This window comes from Magallana gigas, chromosome 5, assembly GCF_963853765.1.
Source record: "Magallana gigas chromosome 5, xbMagGiga1.1, whole genome shotgun sequence".
NCBI lineage: Eukaryota > Metazoa > Mollusca > Bivalvia > Ostreida > Ostreidae > Magallana > Magallana gigas.
Window position 1 is genome coordinate 9,671,283 of NC_088857.1, and position 19,856 is coordinate 9,691,138.

A 19,856-nucleotide genomic window follows, 5' to 3' on the forward strand; every position below is an offset into this window, starting at 1 on the left:
CAAATTGTTGAACATATACACCTATTGCTTTGTATTACCAGGAACTGGTTTATTTTACTGATAAATTTTTATCCTGCTGTTAAAATTAAGCTTATATAATGAGTGAAATGAAATTTTGTTAATGATTTTGTTTATTCATTTAACGTCACATCTAATGTAATAAACTTTTAAGCATAAACCTATTTTTTGGGCGTCTTTGTTTAATTTTTTTAGAACCATTTGAACAAGAGCTTGGAGTTTGGGTAGTTGTGTCAAACAGCAATGTGACGTTGCCTTGTCTATTTCATTGATTGCCACTAAGCCGTAGCTCTTTGAAACCAACAAGATTTGTCTAGCTTTTGAGCTAAAACTATGCAATCAGTGTATATTTAGCTTGAAACCAGCATCATTTTAACCTTGTTTTGACACAAAAAAATAGACAGTTGCAAGAAATAAACGGTTGCGTTCTACTGAAAGTCCAAGGCCTTGTTAAAATGGTTCTATGTTAAGGTGGCTAATTACACCTTGAAATAGTTTCTCAAATCAATTTATCACATACATGTATAAATCAATTTTTATATTATTATTTATAACAACAACACAAATTAGCTTTGCATAATCAAATGTTTACTTGTACAAATAAATATACAAAAAAAAAACTTCCAACCTACAGATAAAGCTGCACAGTTACAAAAAGATCTCTGTTCTCGACTGATGCAATCTCTTGTCTTGAGTTCCCGACTACAGTAATTCCTGCTATACACTAATATCTCCCCCTTAACAGGGACAAAAACATCACAAATCTCTCTTGTAACAACATCTGTTTATCTTACACTGAGATCCTAGCAATCTACATCACAGATTGTTTTATTGGAGAGCTTGAGACACAATGCACTCTCGGTAATGCAACGGAATCAAGCAACAAAAGGTACATATTGTTAACTGACCTTACAAGAGTTAGCCACTCTCATCAGCACTTGTAAAAAATGTTCATTGTTTTATCAAATCAATACATGCATGTAGGCAACATGATTACAATCAATGCACCTGATAAATGTTAAAATTCAGGGTATTTTTTTTTTTGCAGAACTCAAAGTACATATACATAGAATGCAATAAATAAATGATTGCTGTTTCAAATAAGAAAATAACTTCATACATGTAGACATTTGCTGTTGTAGTATAGACCATGTAAGAACAATGAACATACAAGTGTATATAATGAATTTTCTAAATTTTCAATAAATCCTTTTTTCTTTTAAAAACTTCAAAACATTGAGTTACCAAGCAAATATATCTAAGAAATTAATAATTAATATGCTGAACACAAAGAAAATTAAATATAATCACAACCAAGAATGTAAAATTCAGTTTTCAAATTGGATTCAATTCTGTAGAGTCGTTTAACTGTGAACAAATTATACATATATATCACTTCTACAGAATGCTGTTGACTGTTTATAATAAAGGTTTAGTCTCCCAATCCTTCATTAAACAGCAAACTACAAATCTGTCTGCATCTACTTTGGAACACAGTAATAATCAGCACAACTATGAAAAAACAGTTAAAAATAGTACAACCAAAAATTCCTAGTCTTTGATCTTCAATCAGTCTTGGGAAGACAGCTTGGTGTCAAATTACATAGTACATAGTACGTAAGGAAATTCAATGGAGACAACATAATATAAATGATATGCCATTTTTTGGATTAAAAAAAACAACCAACAACAGAAAAATTAAAACAAAAATAATAAATGCCATGCTTTCTTGCCACCCTTAGGAAAATAAACAACACCATTCACAGAATAAAGGCACCAGCGTTCCCTACCTTTGTATATCACGCATATAAATGAATTTTTAGAAAAAAGGGATTCCAATTAAGATAAATAGAATTTTGCTCATGTCTCAAGTCTAGCAGTAAATGTATCCATTACATATTAAAAGTAAAAGTTTTGCTTTTCAATGTTGTATCATACATGTAGCATAAAATAAAATGAAAGCACTATAGCTATGTACTTAGAATTAAGTACACTTACAGTGGACAGAGAACACAGGCTGCATGGGCACTGACAGAAAAGACCATCTACCTCCATTAGTGTATCTGGACATTACAACTCTATACAAGGTGGGACAGCGGTATTAATGGCAAGAAATGTATCACAGTAAACTTCATTAATCAGAGTCTGGCCAGGTCTGTTGACTGTGCAGTATTTAGAATGCAAAATACCCACAACTGTGTTGTCTGTACATACATGTACAATGTAAACACTACTAGTAAAAGTATAATCAATGTACAAATGTATATATTGTATGTCTTATTTCATATCTGTTATTAATATTATTTCGTATGCCTCAGATTTCACCTCTAAAGGATTTTTGCAACTTACTTCTTAAGATTGGATTTACACACGAAATATAGAAGCACTATATACAGCATCTAATGGGTCACATTTTGCATGGAATTCTGGAAAAAAAGCCACAATTAATGGAATGTCTTGATTTAAAGACTTGACAATAGAGGAAGCTTTAGGGAAAAGATCCAAGTTTCTACCAAGCAATACTTGAAGCATATCTGGAATGGCTTTTTTCAATCATACAATTTAATAAGCAATGAAGATAAAAATAAATATTCCTGACAACTGAGTATGCAGAAAAAGCACATAAATATAGGATGAGACAGTGAGTAGTAATCTTGTAGAAATGAGTATGAATTCCTTATTAGTATATTGTTTAATATTAAATAGCATGCTAATCTTTCTAGTATATGTATAAAATAATAAATCACACGTATTTTCATACAAGTCTCTCAAGCATTTGGACAATATTCTATAGCTTGGAATTAGAGCATCGTAATAACTCAAATGAGAGGCTTCTGTTGTAGTATATCTCATGACTGCTGGGTTTCCTTTCAGTGCAGCTCTTCTTTTCTTCATAGAGTTAAAAATCTTGGGCAGCTCTGCTTTCACTTTCACTTTGTTGGGGGCGTGACCGGTATTTCACCTTTTTTGTGGCGGCTTTGCTGATGTTTTCCACAAGGCATTGTGTATAACTACTGCGTCTATTGACACTGATAAATGTTTCGTAGATGTAACCTCACTAAAGCTTTTTCCACCAGAATTGTACCTACAATCAAAACATGCTTCATTCATACTCATGACATCAAAATACACATTATCTTCCACGCCTTTAGGAGATGTAATTATTCAGTTTAAAGATATGTCAATATAATCATCAGTTTTGGCTTACTTGTAAAATCTTTCGATCATTTTGCTGGTGATTTGTTTGGGTCCTATTCCATGGATTTTAATGGAGTCCTCTGAATCTGGATCAAAGCTGTACAGTCCCCGGAACTGACAGGAGTGGTCTCGGAACAATATCAGGAAGTGCTTGGCATCTGATTTAGCCAAAACCTTTGCAAATTTCAAAATGTAGATTAATTCTAGATACTATCTTGTGTAGAACTACAGTATTATAATTGTAACTCTTATTTATATATCAAAATCTTCTAAATTAAGCTGGGCTTAATGTTGAGGATACATTTGGTATACAAAGAGTGGATTATACCTATTGAGTTACATGAACAAGAGTATTAATGACTACAGTACATGTACTGCTTTACACTGATTTATTGTCCGTTACCTCCAATACTTTGTTTTTCTGATCGGAGTTCACGGGTCCAGCTAGCACACACTGACTAATGGCGTTGATGATGATGTGGCGGTTTGACTTGGAGCTTGGCTTCACAAACAACTTGGGTCCTAAACAGAAAACCAGCATGAAAATTTCTCACATGAACATAATTCTTAGAGTGCTCTCCATTAAATCGGCATTGCCGGATTTGCCAGTGTTGCTTTTGTTATCCATTGCTGGATGCCCGTCACTTGCAAGCAAATGCGGCAACACTTTTTTACCATTTCTATTTCTAAAACTCTGATTTGTCCTACTACATTCAAACTCATAAATATCTGTACCAAATTTCAAGAGAAGTATCAGAATGAAGCTGCAATCGTTCTTGTTCTAAGAAATACTGTAACCTTGCCAACCCTTCCATTGATGTCATCATTTCCCAGTGACGTCGCCTGCGAGGCAACATTAATGGAAAGCGCCCTTAGCTAAATACAATGATGTAACATGTACATTTCTATGATTGAAACTGCTTTTTAAGGCATGGTCTTATGAATTACATGTTACATAAAACATCATTTTTTACCAAAATAATAGAATATCTCCATTGCATCCATAACATGATTCCAGAGTGACTATTACCTGCATAATCTGATCCAGATTCACTGCTCTCTGCACTGTTCCTGCCTCTCTTCAAACGACCAAGATCTAGATCAAGAATATAAATCAGATTATGTAGTACTCTATTAACTAATAAATGGATCAATAGAAGACAATTTATATGGATTTTCAATATTCCCTTTGGGCTTTAACTGCAAAACACATTAAAAAATAAATGTACAATACTTAAAACTTATATACCACGAACATAACAATGTGCATACAATGTAGATTACAATATGTTTTCACATAACAGTATGTAATACCACATGTACTATCTGACAGTGTGTATTCAGTGTATATTATATACCAATTTACTGGCTATGAGGACAATAGCAAGTTTATTGTCCTAAGACAGCAACTATTTCTCGAGGCGAAGTCGAGGGAAATAGTTGCTGTCGAGGGAAACAATAAACTTGCTATCATCTGAATAGTCAGTAAATAGGTATTTTATTTACTGAAGAAAACTTAATTTTTTGGCAATGCAGATTTTTTAATGATAAACAAATTAGAGTAACTAGACATTGACTAAAATCACCTGGAGGTGCTACGTGTTTAAAAATGGAGGAAATCTAAAACTGTCAATGAATGGTTTTGATGACTATTGTAAATTCCTAATTAAACACGAGGAATTAATATCCGCGTAAAATCGCGAGAAGCACATCTCGCGTATTTCAAAATTTCGCTTAAATTTTTCGGACAGATGTAAACTGTTAGGAAATATGATGAAAAATCAGTGTTCGCAATTTTATACTCATGCGATTTGATGCAAAGCAATAGAATTGCGAAATTAAGAACTCGCATAAAAAAAGGAATCTACAGAATATTCACCATGGTCAGATAGCACAGAAACTCTTTGATAAGCACGTTTATTAGTGTAATTTTACATAGAAAATATTAACAGAGGTATAATAAGACAACATCTCTGTATATTGCGATGTGTGTGTGGACTGACCTGGAGAAGGCTGTCTCCTGTAGGTCAGCTTGCCCTCCGTGGATTGGGACAGGGTGTTACAGGACACTGCAAAAACAGAGTCATCACTGTCACAAAGACACTGACTTATACACATAATACAGGGTCCACTGCAGTGCAAGACTTGAATCCCTCAAACTACATAAGTGTTAGTCAAGATTCACCACACAAACAGTCTGACTATAGCACAGATTTTACGACATGCTATCAAACTTCTGGACCAGTGCAGAAACACAGATGCTTCTTGGCAGGACGTTTCATTGTTTTCTCTAACAAAGATAATACTAAACTAACATGTAAATAAATCATAAATAATATTTTTATAAGAAACAAAAAAATCCAATACAAAATTATAGAAGAAAATAAAACAGACCTGCTTTTCGAATGTTTCCTGGGCGTGGTGCTAAGCTTGGGGGTTTTCTAGGACCAACACCCGCTGAAACAAGCAAATTAGGTGCTCTCAAGCAGACATGCTGGTCAACGGAACAAACGTAAAGAAAGGCACAAAAAACAGAAAAATACACAATAAACATGATCGGAACTACGACAGTCTTAGAAGTTTATCAACCATATAATAACAATCATTACTAGTAAGTACATGTACTGGTAAAGAAAACAGAGTCTTTAAAAGAATAAATTAAAAATAATAGATAAATTTATAAAGTATGGTATTAAAATTTCTAAAATAAACATGCAGCTACTTTCAGAAGAAAAAAGGGTTAAAATTTAAAATGATCTATTCTTTCGTTCGCAAAATGATTTGATTGTAAGTAAAATCATAATATTCTGAAAAGCTTGTTGTATTATCCTTTGAAATCATAATTCTACCACTACCAGACATCAATGCTGTATCTCATTTTATCACATCTATAGCGGCATGGGGTGAAGAATTTTCTTTTTTTACACTAGTCAGGTTTAATTTGGCCACATAAATGTTTCTAAAGAAACTTTATTCTGAAAACAATCCATTTCTTTGTATCAGATTGAATTTAGATTTTAAAAGCTATGACAGTACCTAGGTCTGTATGAATAACAGTTAGGGTAATTGCTGTAGAACCAGAATATAATTATTTACCTCACAGTGCTTGTATATATAAATCAACTATACCAAGTAGAGCATAAGATATGAAGCAACGGAAATCTGAATATTAGTTGTTTAAAAAACATGAATGCTACATATGAAAAAGAATGTGTACTAAAAGAGATAAAAAACAAAACACATTCAAAGTGACAGACACTAGCGATCCACACAAGGTTATTGTCAAGTTAAAAGTGCAAACAGCTAACAGCAACTGACATTTCTCTTTGTGTTATTAACATATATTGCATCAGCAATTCAGTGTGTGTACCTTTAATGTAAAAGTGTAAATCAACAAGCAAATTTGAAAATATACATCTGCTTTTTAAAAGTTTCCTAAAGTTTCCAATCTTCCACAACATATGAATTAACAGTGATTAACAGAGCATCAGTTATCTTTATCAGGCCCTTTTTTAAATGCATATGCACCAATAATAACCGTAAGATTTTCTATAATAAACAATATTTCAAATGTTGTCGGTGATGATAAAACTTAAAGTGAATACAATTTCGTTGCTAAGTACTTTTCAATATTATTTCAGGTTTACATGGGTTATATGTGTTCAAGAGAAGAAAAACAGAAAACACTAGCAACTACTTACAAGGTTCTTTGTGACCCGGACTGATAGTAAAAGCTTGAGAAGAGAGATCCTCTTGAGAACTACTATGGGAGTGCAAACCTTCCACTGATCCTGATTCTCCTTTGTCGAACATGGATTTGGGGCGGGTCTTTTCCCGGGTTTTGGATCGGTTCCTGCGGACAGGAGGTGCGTAGTTGTCTTCCTCTTGATGCTTCTTATCCTGGTACTGACGGAATATTTCATCTCTTCGTGCCTTTTCACTGGCTTTACGTTTTTCTGCCTCTTCTTGTTTAATTCTGTTACAGATAACAGAATTCCAGTTTATGAATCGGAAGTTAAATTTCAATACAGTATTGAAATTTAACTTCCGATTCATAAACTGTGTTCATGCAGTCATACCAGCAGCTAATGGAGCTTTTTAATTAAATATATCTTGATTACCAACTACAATTCAGAAGATAAGTTCTCTATGGTTAAATGAAGTATACTTGCCTCTCTTGCTCTTTCCTGCGTGACATTTCCAACTCTTTATATTGACGTTTTTTGTCTTGTTCTTCTTTGCGTTTGATCTGCATTTGTATAAACTTTTCTTTTTTTCTGTTCAATTCTTCCTCCACTGACTACAAATACAAAGGTATAAAATACTTCAATTTAAATGCAAAATTTATTGGTAAATCATAACCATCCAACATAAATGTCAAAATTGTACCTTTGAGATAGTTTCTGGGTCTTCTCCCACCACAAACCCGACCCCCGAGGTATCATGCAGGGATGTGTTGTCGGGCTGGGAGCTGGCCGACGTGTTCTGATCTATGGCTAACACATTCAGGTTGCTGGCTTGACTAGACTGGTTCTGCTGAGGTGACTGTTGTGTTTGGTTTTGGAGACTAGTTGGTTCAGAGGTTACCGTCTTTTGAGATGTTGCACTAGAAAGTTTGGGTTTAACCTTTGGAGAATTGTCTCCAAATGACACAAAAAATCCATTCTGGTCACTAGAAATGTCACTTTGTATATCACTTTTGTTATGAGACGAGTCATGAATACCCATATTTGAAACAGCAGAGGTGTCTTCTTTGCTGATGTTACCATCATTGAAAGCACTAGAAGAGGGGGGCATTTCAGCCCGAGAAGCAGGCGGCATTTTATTAATATCCACAGAAGGTTGAAAGACTTGAGCTCCGGTGTGATTGGGCGAGTACATGTAAGAGACAGGAGTATGAGCTGACACTGTAGATGTGTTGTGAGAATGGGGAGGGTACTGCTGAGGAGTCATATTATATACCCCAGGCATCCCATATTGACCGTGGGGTGACACCAGATTGGGATTGAAGGGAGGGGACTGTTGGTAGCCATGGGGTGGGGTGGGAGGGAACTGGGGTTGTGGATAGGGAGTAGTACCAACAGTCTGGAAACCGCTGTATGGCACCTGTGTTTGTGGCATTGGACTGAACTGACTCTGTCCATTATAGGGTAAAGAGTGGGGCATCACTTGGGGCTGGAATGGTTGTGTAATAGGCATCTGTGTGGGTAGGCCCTGGGGGTACTGAGACATACCTCCCCCCATCACAACCCTCTCTGGGGTGGGTACACTGGGATCAATGGGGCCTGCATATCCTGCATGGCGACAAACCGCCGGGGTTCCATACTGCATTCTCTCGGGAGTGTTTATGTTTGCCTGATTCACTGAGGCGAGATCTGATCCATGGAATGGTTTTCCCTGGAATTTCCGTTCTGGAGTTTCCACTGCATAGGTTGGCCTGGTGGCTGTGGATGGGTGTGTCATGGAAGTAGCCGCTGGACTCCCATTGTACTGCTCCTGTTCCAGAGACATCCTCAGGATCTCCCCTTTCAAATCAGTCAGGTCATGATCCAGTTTTTCAAGCTTCCGACTGTATACAGATGGACTGTCCAATTCTTGAGCTTCAGATAATTTTCTGTCAGATATATTGTCTATCATTGACATTGAATTTTGTTCCTGGGCAGGCAGCGCCGATTTTTGTTTTTGTAAAACTTCTCCATTTTTGGCTGGACAACTCTTACTCATTATTTCTTCTGGTTTTATCTCCATCTGCACAGGTTGCTCATCCTTGTCCTCTTGAAACCACTTCTTTCTAACATTTTCTATTGTTTGCTGTATCCCCTCCCTAGAAAACGCTTTGTTGCTTTGAGGTGCTCCTGTAGTTTTTCCATCTGCTGCTGTTGGTCCTTTGTCCGAGGTTGAACTTGAGGCAGCCTCCTCACTTGCTGGTAGAGACGCCTCACTTCCCTGTGAACTCAAGTCATCAGACACCTCCTCCTCAGTGGGTTTTGTCAGCACATGAAGAAAAGCTGTCTTCCCTAGCCGCTGTCTCTGTTTCTGTTGCTGTAGCTCCATTCTGTTCTTCTTTTTCTCAATCTGTTTACGCTTTTCCTCCAACTTAAGCCGGATTTCTGTTAGCTCAGACAGCACCGGGCGACTACTGTCACTGCTTTCTGAGGAATCACTTGTGGCCTGATCTGGAGATTTTAGAGTGCTTGCTTGCTGCCATGTTGTTCTGCTAGGTGATGTTGAGTTTTGGTTGTTCCTATTGTTGATTTGAGTTGTTGAGCTTTGCATAGCTTTGTTATTCACTTCATGGCCATGCTGCATGTAAACCATTCCAGAATTGTCAACATTTCCTTGAACATTCTTCATTCTCTTTATTTCAGCAAAATTTGTTGTCATATGTTTGGAGGGTTCTTTCTTTGGTGAAACAGCTGTCTTACTTCTAACTATCATTTTAGGTTTTTGAAATACATCACTGTCCTTGGAACCGAATCTAGTAAAAGTTTTTGGAGGTGACACCTCTCGGATTTTGTCTTTGTTCTCACTCAGTTTCTGGTCGTAGTGAATTTTCTGAGATTCATGATCGGAATTGTCCCCAGAACTCCTACTGTTCACACTACCCTCTCTGGAGCCCCATCTCCTCCATGCTTGCTCGCCACTCTCCCCGACAACAGGTATCCCGGCTGCCCGCGCCGATTCTGAAGTGGCCTCATTGGAGACAGTATAACTCAGTTTAACTGATTCAGCAGTATCGCCTTGGCTACGGACGGTGGACAATACACTTTTTCGTGGAGATTCCATGTCTTCTGAAAAGCCAGTGTTGACTGTAAATGCTGTATAACGGGGCTGTTTGGGAACATCTTGGTCCGATAACTGATCCTCGGGTAGAGGAGTGACGGGAACAGAACTACTGCTGTCACTACGCTCACTTAAAACACTCGAAGAACCCAGATCCACTTCCATAGATTTCACTGATTTAGCAAGTAAAGACTTATCTCCCCTCTCTTGTTCCTTGCTGTGGTTATTTATTGCTTCTTTCCGAGGTTTTAATTTTGCAGGTAGCAAAGGCTCATAGCATTCATTTCTACTCTGCTTATTGTCTTTAGGGTCTAATTGAGCACTGAATTCATTTAGCAAGTCTTGATGACAAGGAGGATTCTCAGGTATAGCAGACTCACTATCAGGTCTAGTTTCTTCCCCTTGATGAACAGTTCTATTTGTGGCAGCTCCTGATGTCACACTTTGTACCTCCATATAATCCGGATGATTTGGATCACGTAGATTTGATGCTGATTCTCTTGGCACCTGATTGGCTGGCAGAGTGGGCCGGGGCGTGTCACTCAGATCCATGTCGAGACTTCCCAGCTGATCATCAGAAAAGCTCTCCATCAACTCCGAGTCAATGCTGACATTGGCCAGGAGGTTACTACCACCACTCTGCTGAACAGTCCTAAACAGAGTCAAAATCATAATGCATAAGTATTGGTGTATAGTCAGTCTTGGTCTACTCTAGGTAAAATAAACACAAAAATAAAACATTTTCACAAAAGCTTGTTTATGAAATACATTACAACTGGAGTTCAAATCAAGTGCTTTAATTTTGATTCATTTTATGTCGGGTCCTTTGACTGGGCCCTGATAACACCCCAGGCAAGAAAGCTGTATAGGACAATAAACAGATCTCACTGTTGACTGTTCTCCTGCCAGGCCAGCACTGACTGATGTACATCATTCTTCTCCTTCCCGACCACAGCAGACATTGGTCTTGATCGTCCCACACCTGGACCTAAAATTCAGAATGTGGTTGTGGTTACAAAACATCTATGTTTATATAAGCACAGGATCTAGTATTACTCCAGTGAGTTGTTGAGGAAACTGTTTTACATATTCTCCCTAACCTTGCTGACTGACATCAGGTTCCTGCTGCCGTTTATACAGGAGGGGTTGTCTTGGTGGCATCTGGCTCACTCCACGAGGAACCGCCCCATCATCCGCCGAGTACTTGTGGAAACTCTGCTTGGTGACGTTACTGATCGGAGGAAGATTTGTGATGGCGCTGCTGGTCATTTTCTTGGCTGTTGTGGGCCGCGAACCTGGAGAGAAAGAGTGAGCTCTCTTTACAGTTTATAAAACTATGTTTACAATAGGTCCTTTAACAATCCCAATATTATATAAACATCAAATGACATTCAAAATTATCAAAACCTAGATTTTGTCCTTCTTTACTCCATCCACATGGAGAGTATGAAATTGGGGGAAAAGGAATGTAAATGTATTAAAACATTTGTTGAAATCTACACATAAAATTACATGTAGTTCCAACTGACTAGAACAGGTAATCACACATGTATAGCTTACATGTTGAGAGGCATATCTCTACTTTCTTTCTCTTTAACTTGCAATCATTCTATCTCTTAAAGCCAAGTAAGCCATTTCTATATGCATTTTTAACCGTGGTTAAACACAAGAGATTTCAGAGATAGATGATAGAAGTTACTTGGACCACTGACCTGGTTCACTATACACACAGTCTAGCTTCTGAATCTCAAACCAGAGGAACAGCTCCGCGAGAAACACCTCCACGTTCTGTCGCAGGTTGTTGTGCATGTACAGGAAGTCTTCGTAGGTCAGATGGAAGGCTTTGCCAGGGATGTAGTTATCACAGAATTCCTTCACTAGGCGAAGGTTATATAGCGAGTCAGCTATGCCTACATTAGACTTTAAACAGATATCTGAAATATACAAAAAACAGGTTCAAAATACACACATATGCAAGTATGTTCATTAATCAATCATCATAGTCAAACAACTGGTAAATCATTCCTGGAAAATACTCTTTTTCCAATTCACTAACCATGTATTTCTGAATTACAATGTACTACAAGTACATTTAGCTCTATCCAATATTTTATATTATCATTCCAGATATACACAAAGAGTCAAAGCACATGCTAATACAATGAATGGTTCATAGATAAATTATATATTGATTGACTTCAATAGAATACAAGCAGTGATTTACAGTAAAGTACATTTTCTGTATTCATTTCATTATTGCACACATTTAAGTACATACATGTAATATAAGACGTTAGTTAAAAATCACTCTGATAATAGAAATCAGGCAAGTAAATGTTTTTGTTCTTAAAATCAAGCAGTAAATCATTTTAGGTTGGCAATGCAATATTTATGTTGATAAAACAACATACCACAATTAGATGAATTCTAAAATTTTCAAAATTCAAGTATTTGTTTCATGATTTAAAAAAAAAAAAGATAAAAATACAAATATAACAAATGTACACTGAACATGGGTTCATCATCCCCTGTACACTAATACAAAAATATACCTAAGTAATTACAATTCATCAAAACAAATCAAAACTTGACAAACTGCATGAACTGTGTAAGGAACAATTTTGGGAAAAAAATCATTTTCTAATTCAACAATTTTATGAAATGAAAATTATCCCTTTTCCAATCGAGAGTAACCTACAATATCAAATGGTCACCGAGCCCTAATCCATAGTTATCTACTTTTAGTATTAGATTCTACATAAGACTGTGCTGAGAGCTGACCTTGCTGACTGAGTGCAGAGGGGCAGTAGAAGCTGATTAGAACAGCCAGAGAACAGCCATCACCAATGTCCTGAGAGAGGTCCTCTATCAGTGGAATATTCACAGACTCCCTCATGCTCATCCCAGACTTACTCACAATACGAACCTACAACACATAAGACATTGAATGACATCATTTTACCATGATTCTTTTACAGTTTTATGAATTGAGCATTTTCTTGACCTAGCTTTAAAATATCTGTAAATTTCTCTAAGCCACCTTCATTCAACATGTTAAAGCTTAATTCTAATTGTTGTTAGGTTTGAATGAAAGAACTAAAATGCTGCTCCTATGAGAACAACCCACTAATTACAATAAATATAAAAACAAAGACTTCTCAGATACCAAGAGAGCTGTACCTTCTGATTTGTCTCCCCTTCCAGCACCTGGTTATCCTCCTTGTTCACACTGAGCTGTACGGCCACACAGACTTTGTTTATCCAGAACAGGAGAGCATCCTCCACACTGGACGGCAGCTCACTGGAGGCATTGAAGGCAGCGAACCTTCGGACGGTTTGTACCACTTTCTCCACTGTCACTATCTGTCTAACGTAGGCCAGCATCAAGGCATCGATCAGGGCAATGTGTGCACTCTATACAGAGAGAAATCTTCTGTTATGAAATATCAGATGCAAAAGCTTATACATGCACTTGGTGAGGTATCAAAATAATCATTTTCACAAATTTTGAGACCACACAGAACTATCGTTATTATCCTTTCATAAATATTGAGCAAAAAAAATTAAATAAATCTTTTTAAATATTTTTTTTTAGGAATATTAGATCAAATTGAAAACTTCAGATTTATATCTGTTTACTAAATTAAAGTAATTTTCACCTACCACATCAAAGGGAGCCGACTTTATAAGTACAGACTCTGTAACAGCTTTATCGTTATCATCAACAACATATATCCCTTTCCTGGACATCACTTGAATGATGCTGGAATGACCTGCAAACAATACATGTACCTCCAAGTTTTTGACCAAAAATCTAAACTGGATAAATATCAGTAAAGATGTGTTACATCCAGATTAATCTCAGTAATGATGTACATTTGATACATGTACAAGGATTGATCCAAAAGATCTCAAAATTATTTCATTCATTATCTGAGCATATTTTTATTTAAAATTCAATTATTTGCAGGGTGTTTTTCTTTTCTTTTAGTTCTACAACTAATGAACCAAAACAAAAACATGTAAGTTGGGAGAGGGCAAAGAAAACAGTTTTTCAGAGGTGGCCTAAAAAGATGTTCTAGACTACAGAGGTCAAAGTATTTTTCTTCCACTAAAGGGTATAAAAACAAAACATTTGATACTTAAGATTGATAAAAAATTTCTACATGACAAAATTCTTGATACATATTTCAGAAACTGTACTCAGTTTGTAATTGTCTATCTTGTAATCTTCACCTGATGTCCCTTGCCATTGTAATGATGAATCCCCGAACATATTATTGCAGGCCTGACAGTAAAGCTCACTAGAAACCATCAGATTCATCAGCTTGGGCTTTATATGCATCACACCCTATGAATAAAAAATACAGCATGAATTCTCTTTTTTCTTAACTATTGAAACAAATGAGGGAATTGTTAACAATAAACCTGGTGTGAACGACTATAACATTTTGTCATCTTAAATCATCGATCTTAGGAAACATTGTATTTTCAAAATGAATCATCTCAAACAAATATATATAAATTTTAATAAAAAAATATCCATTGTTGTACCAATTTAAAATGAAATAGTATTTTTCAGTAATTATCAAACAGCTCATCAGTAAAGTATTGATACCAAGTACTGGTGTCCAACCCTAATTGAGACATAAACTTGCAACTTTTACGAGAATTGCATTGCTCTAAAATTAGGAATGCCTCTATTTTCTTACATCCTGTGTCTCGTAAAATGGGTCTTTGAATTCCTTTGGTATTTGATCTCTGTAGGCCTTGTCGAGAATCCATGATACAGAGCACTGAAGTTTTGCCTGCAAAATATAATACATTTTAGTAATGGTCAATTGAATTATATAGATTTGTACCACCCTATCAGAAAGATAGTGTTGTTTGAAATTCATTGTTGTTTTCATTTTATTTCAATTCAACAAATGAAAAAACTGCTGCATAATACTGTAGGTCAAGTATTATTCATGTGCAATCAAAATCCATGATCTGATGATATTTTTAAGCAACCTCCATTTGCAAATACATAATTTAGTGTCATTAACCATACAAAGCAGTCTTCGTAAAAATTAATGCTGTAGATAAATTATCAACCAGACATTTCTACACTGATTAATCAAATATAACTCTGGATCAATTTTATCTCTTAGATCTACAATTGCTTCGCTCGTTAGTATCTTTCCCCTGATTAAATAAAATTCAAATTTTAGTATTCGCCTGCAATGAAAATAATTAAAATGAATTTTAAAGGATCATCAATCACAAGTCCAATTCAGCAACTCCATTATAGATCAGACAAGAAATAGATAACATTCACTCTCTAGTTAATTCATGTTTATTTTGTAGCATTGTTTTAAAGGTTAAAATATTGGGCAATTGAAAATGACATATTTGGATACGGGATAAACTTAGCAGACGATTTTGTCAACAAAACTTCAAAAGAAATTGTTCAATATTTTGCATAGACAAACAGGCGCTGATAGTGTAAATTAACAATCATTCATACAATAGGTCAATTAAGGGTACCTTGTTGCTATCATACTCGTCCATGGGTATGATTTCGATGATGTCATCAACAGGAGGGGCACTTTCCACAGACTGATTCATGTTTGATGATTTTATCATAAAAAATTATCTTTTGGAATGTTTACACACTTCAAATCTACACGTCGGTATACTAAAACTCATGGCAAAATTATCTATTAATCGGGAGACATTTTATGCACAAAATATAAGTTCAGGACCGAATACATTGCTGCTACATCGCTGCATGTACATGTAAACACCGTTTTGCTTTTAGTGTCTCCATTCCGAACGACCATTTCTCATCTGAAATCCACGCATGCTTATTGAAGTTTCCGGTTTTACATGACGAACTCTCATAAGCGTTTTAAGCTCGGTAAATTTCAAAGCGTTTACTCGACATTGTTGTAAACAAACCTTATGTAAACCTAAACACGTGTAAATATTAGTTTCATAATTCGAACACATCCGTCATTTGCAGTGGTCGCGAGCTACACGTAAAGACGGTGCAGACATGAACAAAATTATGATGTTTCAGACAACTCTCATTTTTGTATGGACCCTGCATACAATTTTTGCAGTTCCACAACCAGATGGGATGTTTATAAAAACAAATTGGTTAAAAAATCTCGATACTTCTCAACTTAACTACGGAGTAGCGGTATCAGACGTTGACAACGATGGTTCCTTGGAGTGGATAGTCGCAGGATTTAGTGGGCCTAATTTTGTTTTGAAATTCGATCGTGCTACGAAACGTTTGATAAACCTTGCCCAAGACCACAGGTATAGTGCAATAGCAGACCAAGGCGGGCAAGCAATCGGCGTGTGCGCCTGTGACATCGATGGAGATGGACGAGAAGAAATTTATTTCCTGAATACAAACAATGCATATGCTGGTAGGGCCGATTACGGAGATTCTTTGTTCAAATGGAGAAATGGAAAATATGTCAATTTATACACTGATCCCGTGAATTCCAGAATGGAGGCCAAGAGCTTTGCAGGGAGATCAGTCGCTTGCATTGACAGACTCGGAACTGGGAAGTACTCTATAGTAATTGCGACTTACTCAAGGGGAGGCGTTGGTAATTTTGCTTTAGTTGAGATGGATGAAAATCATCCTTCCAATGACGTGTCAACTGGCAATATTGTCCTGAAAAACGTTGCAAGTGTTGCAAAAATCGACAAAGCTACGGGGGGTAGAGGTCTAGTGGTGGGTCCAATTCTTGGAAACAACGGACGTTCTGACATCTTTTTCGGAAACGAGGGTAACCCATGGATGGGAAATCCAGGAGACAATTTCCTTTTCAAAAATTTGGGAAATGGTTCTTTCGAAGACATTGCCGAACAGGCAGAGATACAAGACAAATACAATAATGCCAGAGGTATAAGTTTAGCGGACTTCAATAGAGATGGACTTCTGGACATTGCTTACGGTAATTGGGAAGGTGAACATAGACTTTTTATGCAATATAAAGCAGTAGGAGAAGCGAGGAAATTTCGAAATATTGCGAACAGACAATACGCAGTTCCTACAAAAATCCGAACAGTCATTGCGGCTGACTTTGACAATAATGGAGATACCGATATATTCATGAACAACATTTGTAGTCATCGTGATCCCAATGACCGGGAACCAAACAAACTGTTCACTGTTATACCAAACCAGTTTAATAACAGCAGTGATCCCGAAATCAAGAAAATGAATATCGGGCAAGCAAAGGAGCCTAGGGGGTTCGGAACAGGGGCTGCTATAACAGATATGGACGGGGACGGTGTTTTGGATCTGCTAATATCTCATGGAGAGAGCCAAACTCAACCTCTGAAAGTCTACCGAGTTAACCGTGATGTTAGTAGGAACCAGGCTGGAAAGTACAACTGGGTCAGGGTGTTTCCCCGGACCAAATACGGGGCCCCAGCGAGGGGGGCGCTGGTCAAGTTAACGACCCGTACAGGCAGGATATACTCAAGCGTGATTGACGGGGGGTCGGGTTATCTGTGTCAGATGGAACCCGTGGCCCACTTCGGACTTGGGGAGGATAAACCAATGAAACTTGATGTTCAATATCCGGACGGAGTTGTTGTTAGTGCCTCTCTGAGAAAATCAGATAAAAATAAAGTTCATTTTGTTGACCATCCAGACAAAGTCAACTAGTAATAAAAGTGCTTTTTGTTGACCACCAAAGAAAAAAACTAGTCAAAACTTTGATCTGCCAATAAAAATACCTCATAATATGTCGTACAACTGCTGATTATTTAAGCATAATATATATACTGTTGTTCTGTAATTTCTGTCAAAATAAAAAAGTTTTATATTGTGAATTCGATCTGGAATTTGTTCCTACACTCAGAGGTAGATGGTACGCGCGGCTTCTACTAAGTTAGTTTATAAAGTGGAAAGCGCGTGTTGCGTGCACGTGATTTAGACCATTTAGAAGCTTCCAGAATGCTATAGTACAATATATAAATATATACATGTATCACCTGTTGCGGGCCCAAGGCTGTTTTTAGCATCAGTTGAGTTGACAATTACCTTAACATTTACGTCTGAATATTTCTGTTGTGGACTAAAACTATTTGACTGTAAACTAATTATACTTGCCTCTGTATTACAAGTATAAAAAATCAATACAAAAGAGGGAAAATTCAAGAAATATTTTTGAAATTCTTATTATCGTGGGGTTTCCACTTTTATTATCCCAATTGGCAAAAGAATTAGAATATGCACATGACCGTTCGATTTCAATTTTTTTCTTTAAGAGCAATGCGTCGTTCCCTTTTACGTGCATTTGTACCTTCGTCGAAACCCGCAGGGTCCTTCAGATGAGATTCTTGTGTCGATAAGCAGGTTTTTTTTTTGGAAAAGGGGGGGGGGGTGTAGGAATGCTGACCAACGTTTAAACTCATTAGGAAGAAAAATCGCAGTAACATCTGTTAGTACAGATTGAATAATTGCATTCATCAGAAGTGAAAAGTTCAGCAAGAAAAACAGAATGACAACCTATTTATCGTGCAGGCGTGCCTAACTTTCGGTGATTACATATAGTCTTTCATTTTCTTTTCATTTCAGAGAGAGAGAGGGGGGTGGGTGGGGGGGGGGGGTCCATGTCATTTTTAAAAAGTCATTAAAAATGATTTTACGGCTAACATTCCACTTTCTAATATACATGTCGTATTTTTCAAATGACAAATATGCGAGGAAAATGTTTGAGGGTCATATCTTCAAGTTATCTAGAGTTCATTTATTCGGAAAGGTTGCTGATTTTTCTCATACTAATTTCTCATGCTGATTTCTCGTACTGAATGTACTTTGATTTCAAAGCTATTTAATTTTCATTTCTGGCCATGGTAAGGTTATATGCTGTAATTTTTTACTCTAATGAAATATTACTAGTAACGCATGAAAAATTTAGTTGGAATATAGAGTAAAATAAAAAAAAACCGTGTTCCTTAACAATTTAATTTTCTTTAGGGAATTAAAAGAAAAGTTTCTTCTTCTTCCTCACCGATGCTACGTGTACGTGTCTGTTTATTGAATATACACACTATAAAATATAATCAACCATTAATTCAAATGAATCAATACTATCAATGTTTATGGATGAAAAAGTGAGTACGTGATCAGAAAGTTAAATATGTCATAAAATTATATACTTTGAACATTATACGTACAATCTTTGTTCACAATTTAAAATAAATCTATTTTTGTTTATGTATGCATGAAAAAATATCACACATCTAAGCGCTTCCCATCTAAATCGATGTTACAGAAAAAATCATCCCTATACAATGTTTGAAAAAAATATTTTTAACATCGATTAAATGGGGGACGCCTATGTTGTCACATAGTGAGTTTGCTGTGCATTTTCCCAGTGTATAGACCCTGTCAAAGTTAGGAAATATCCTGGATAAAGTGTTTATGATAATAATTATAACAACGAATATAATGAAACGAATGATTATTATTCTGTTCATAATTCCGCATTGTATTATAAAATATTTACATTCTACTGTGTTTTCCCATTAAATTCCGTGATGTTTAAATGCCTCTAAATGCAACACATTCACTGCGTATGAATTAACGAGTAATTTACATAAGTAGTTCTCAAACAGAGATTTCTATGTTATCAGTTAAAAAATGTATTTCATGAATGTTGTCAAAACACCATGTTTTATAATTATTCAACAAAAAAGTTGACTTTATTGTTAAAAGCAACATTTCAAGAGTTATTCATCATGGATTATATTTTCATGCTCGTCGATCTCATCTCAACAGTCTATGTGAAAACCAGTTTAAACCAGTTTTACAAAACAGCTGTTCTTGCTGTTACTTA

At 36.3% G+C, this 19,856-nt stretch overlaps 2 protein-coding genes across 5 annotated transcripts; one reads left to right on the forward strand and one right to left on the reverse strand.

Annotated features, from left to right (window-relative positions):
- Positions 1 to 584: 584 nt before the first annotated feature.
- Positions 585 to 15,853, reverse strand: LOC105342461 (calmodulin-regulated spectrin-associated protein 1). Of its 4 annotated transcripts, none has more exons than XM_011449423.4 (18): positions 15,529 to 15,852; positions 14,712 to 14,807; positions 14,236 to 14,350; positions 13,663 to 13,772; positions 13,180 to 13,413; positions 12,781 to 12,925; positions 11,712 to 11,933; positions 11,100 to 11,294; positions 10,888 to 10,987; positions 7,606 to 10,651; positions 7,389 to 7,516; positions 6,996 to 7,192; positions 5,611 to 5,673; positions 5,220 to 5,285; positions 4,247 to 4,312; positions 3,620 to 3,738; positions 3,227 to 3,390; positions 585 to 3,103 (listed from the first exon to the last, which is right to left on the reverse strand). In XM_011449423.4, exons 1-18 carry the CDS (start codon positions 15,625 to 15,627, stop codon positions 2,977 to 2,979), a joined length of 5,292 nt encoding a protein of 1,763 aa, XP_011447725.3. In that variant the 5' UTR covers positions 15,628 to 15,852; the 3' UTR covers positions 585 to 2,976. The 4 variants fall into 4 exon arrangements, with proteins under 4 accessions (XP_011447725.3, XP_011447722.3, XP_011447724.3 ...); XM_011449420.4 differs by having other exon boundaries at positions 6,918 to 7,192; XM_011449422.4 differs by lacking the exon at positions 5,611 to 5,673 and having other exon boundaries at positions 6,918 to 7,192.
- Positions 15,854 to 15,930: 77 nt separating this feature from the next.
- On the forward strand, positions 15,931 to 17,811 carry LOC105342462 (cartilage acidic protein 1). The gene has a single exon (XM_011449424.4). It carries the CDS (start codon positions 16,040 to 16,042, stop codon positions 17,675 to 17,677), a length of 1,638 nt encoding a protein of 545 aa, XP_011447726.3. The 5' UTR covers positions 15,931 to 16,039; the 3' UTR covers positions 17,678 to 17,811.
- The last annotated feature ends 2,045 nt before the right edge of the window (positions 17,812 to 19,856 follow it).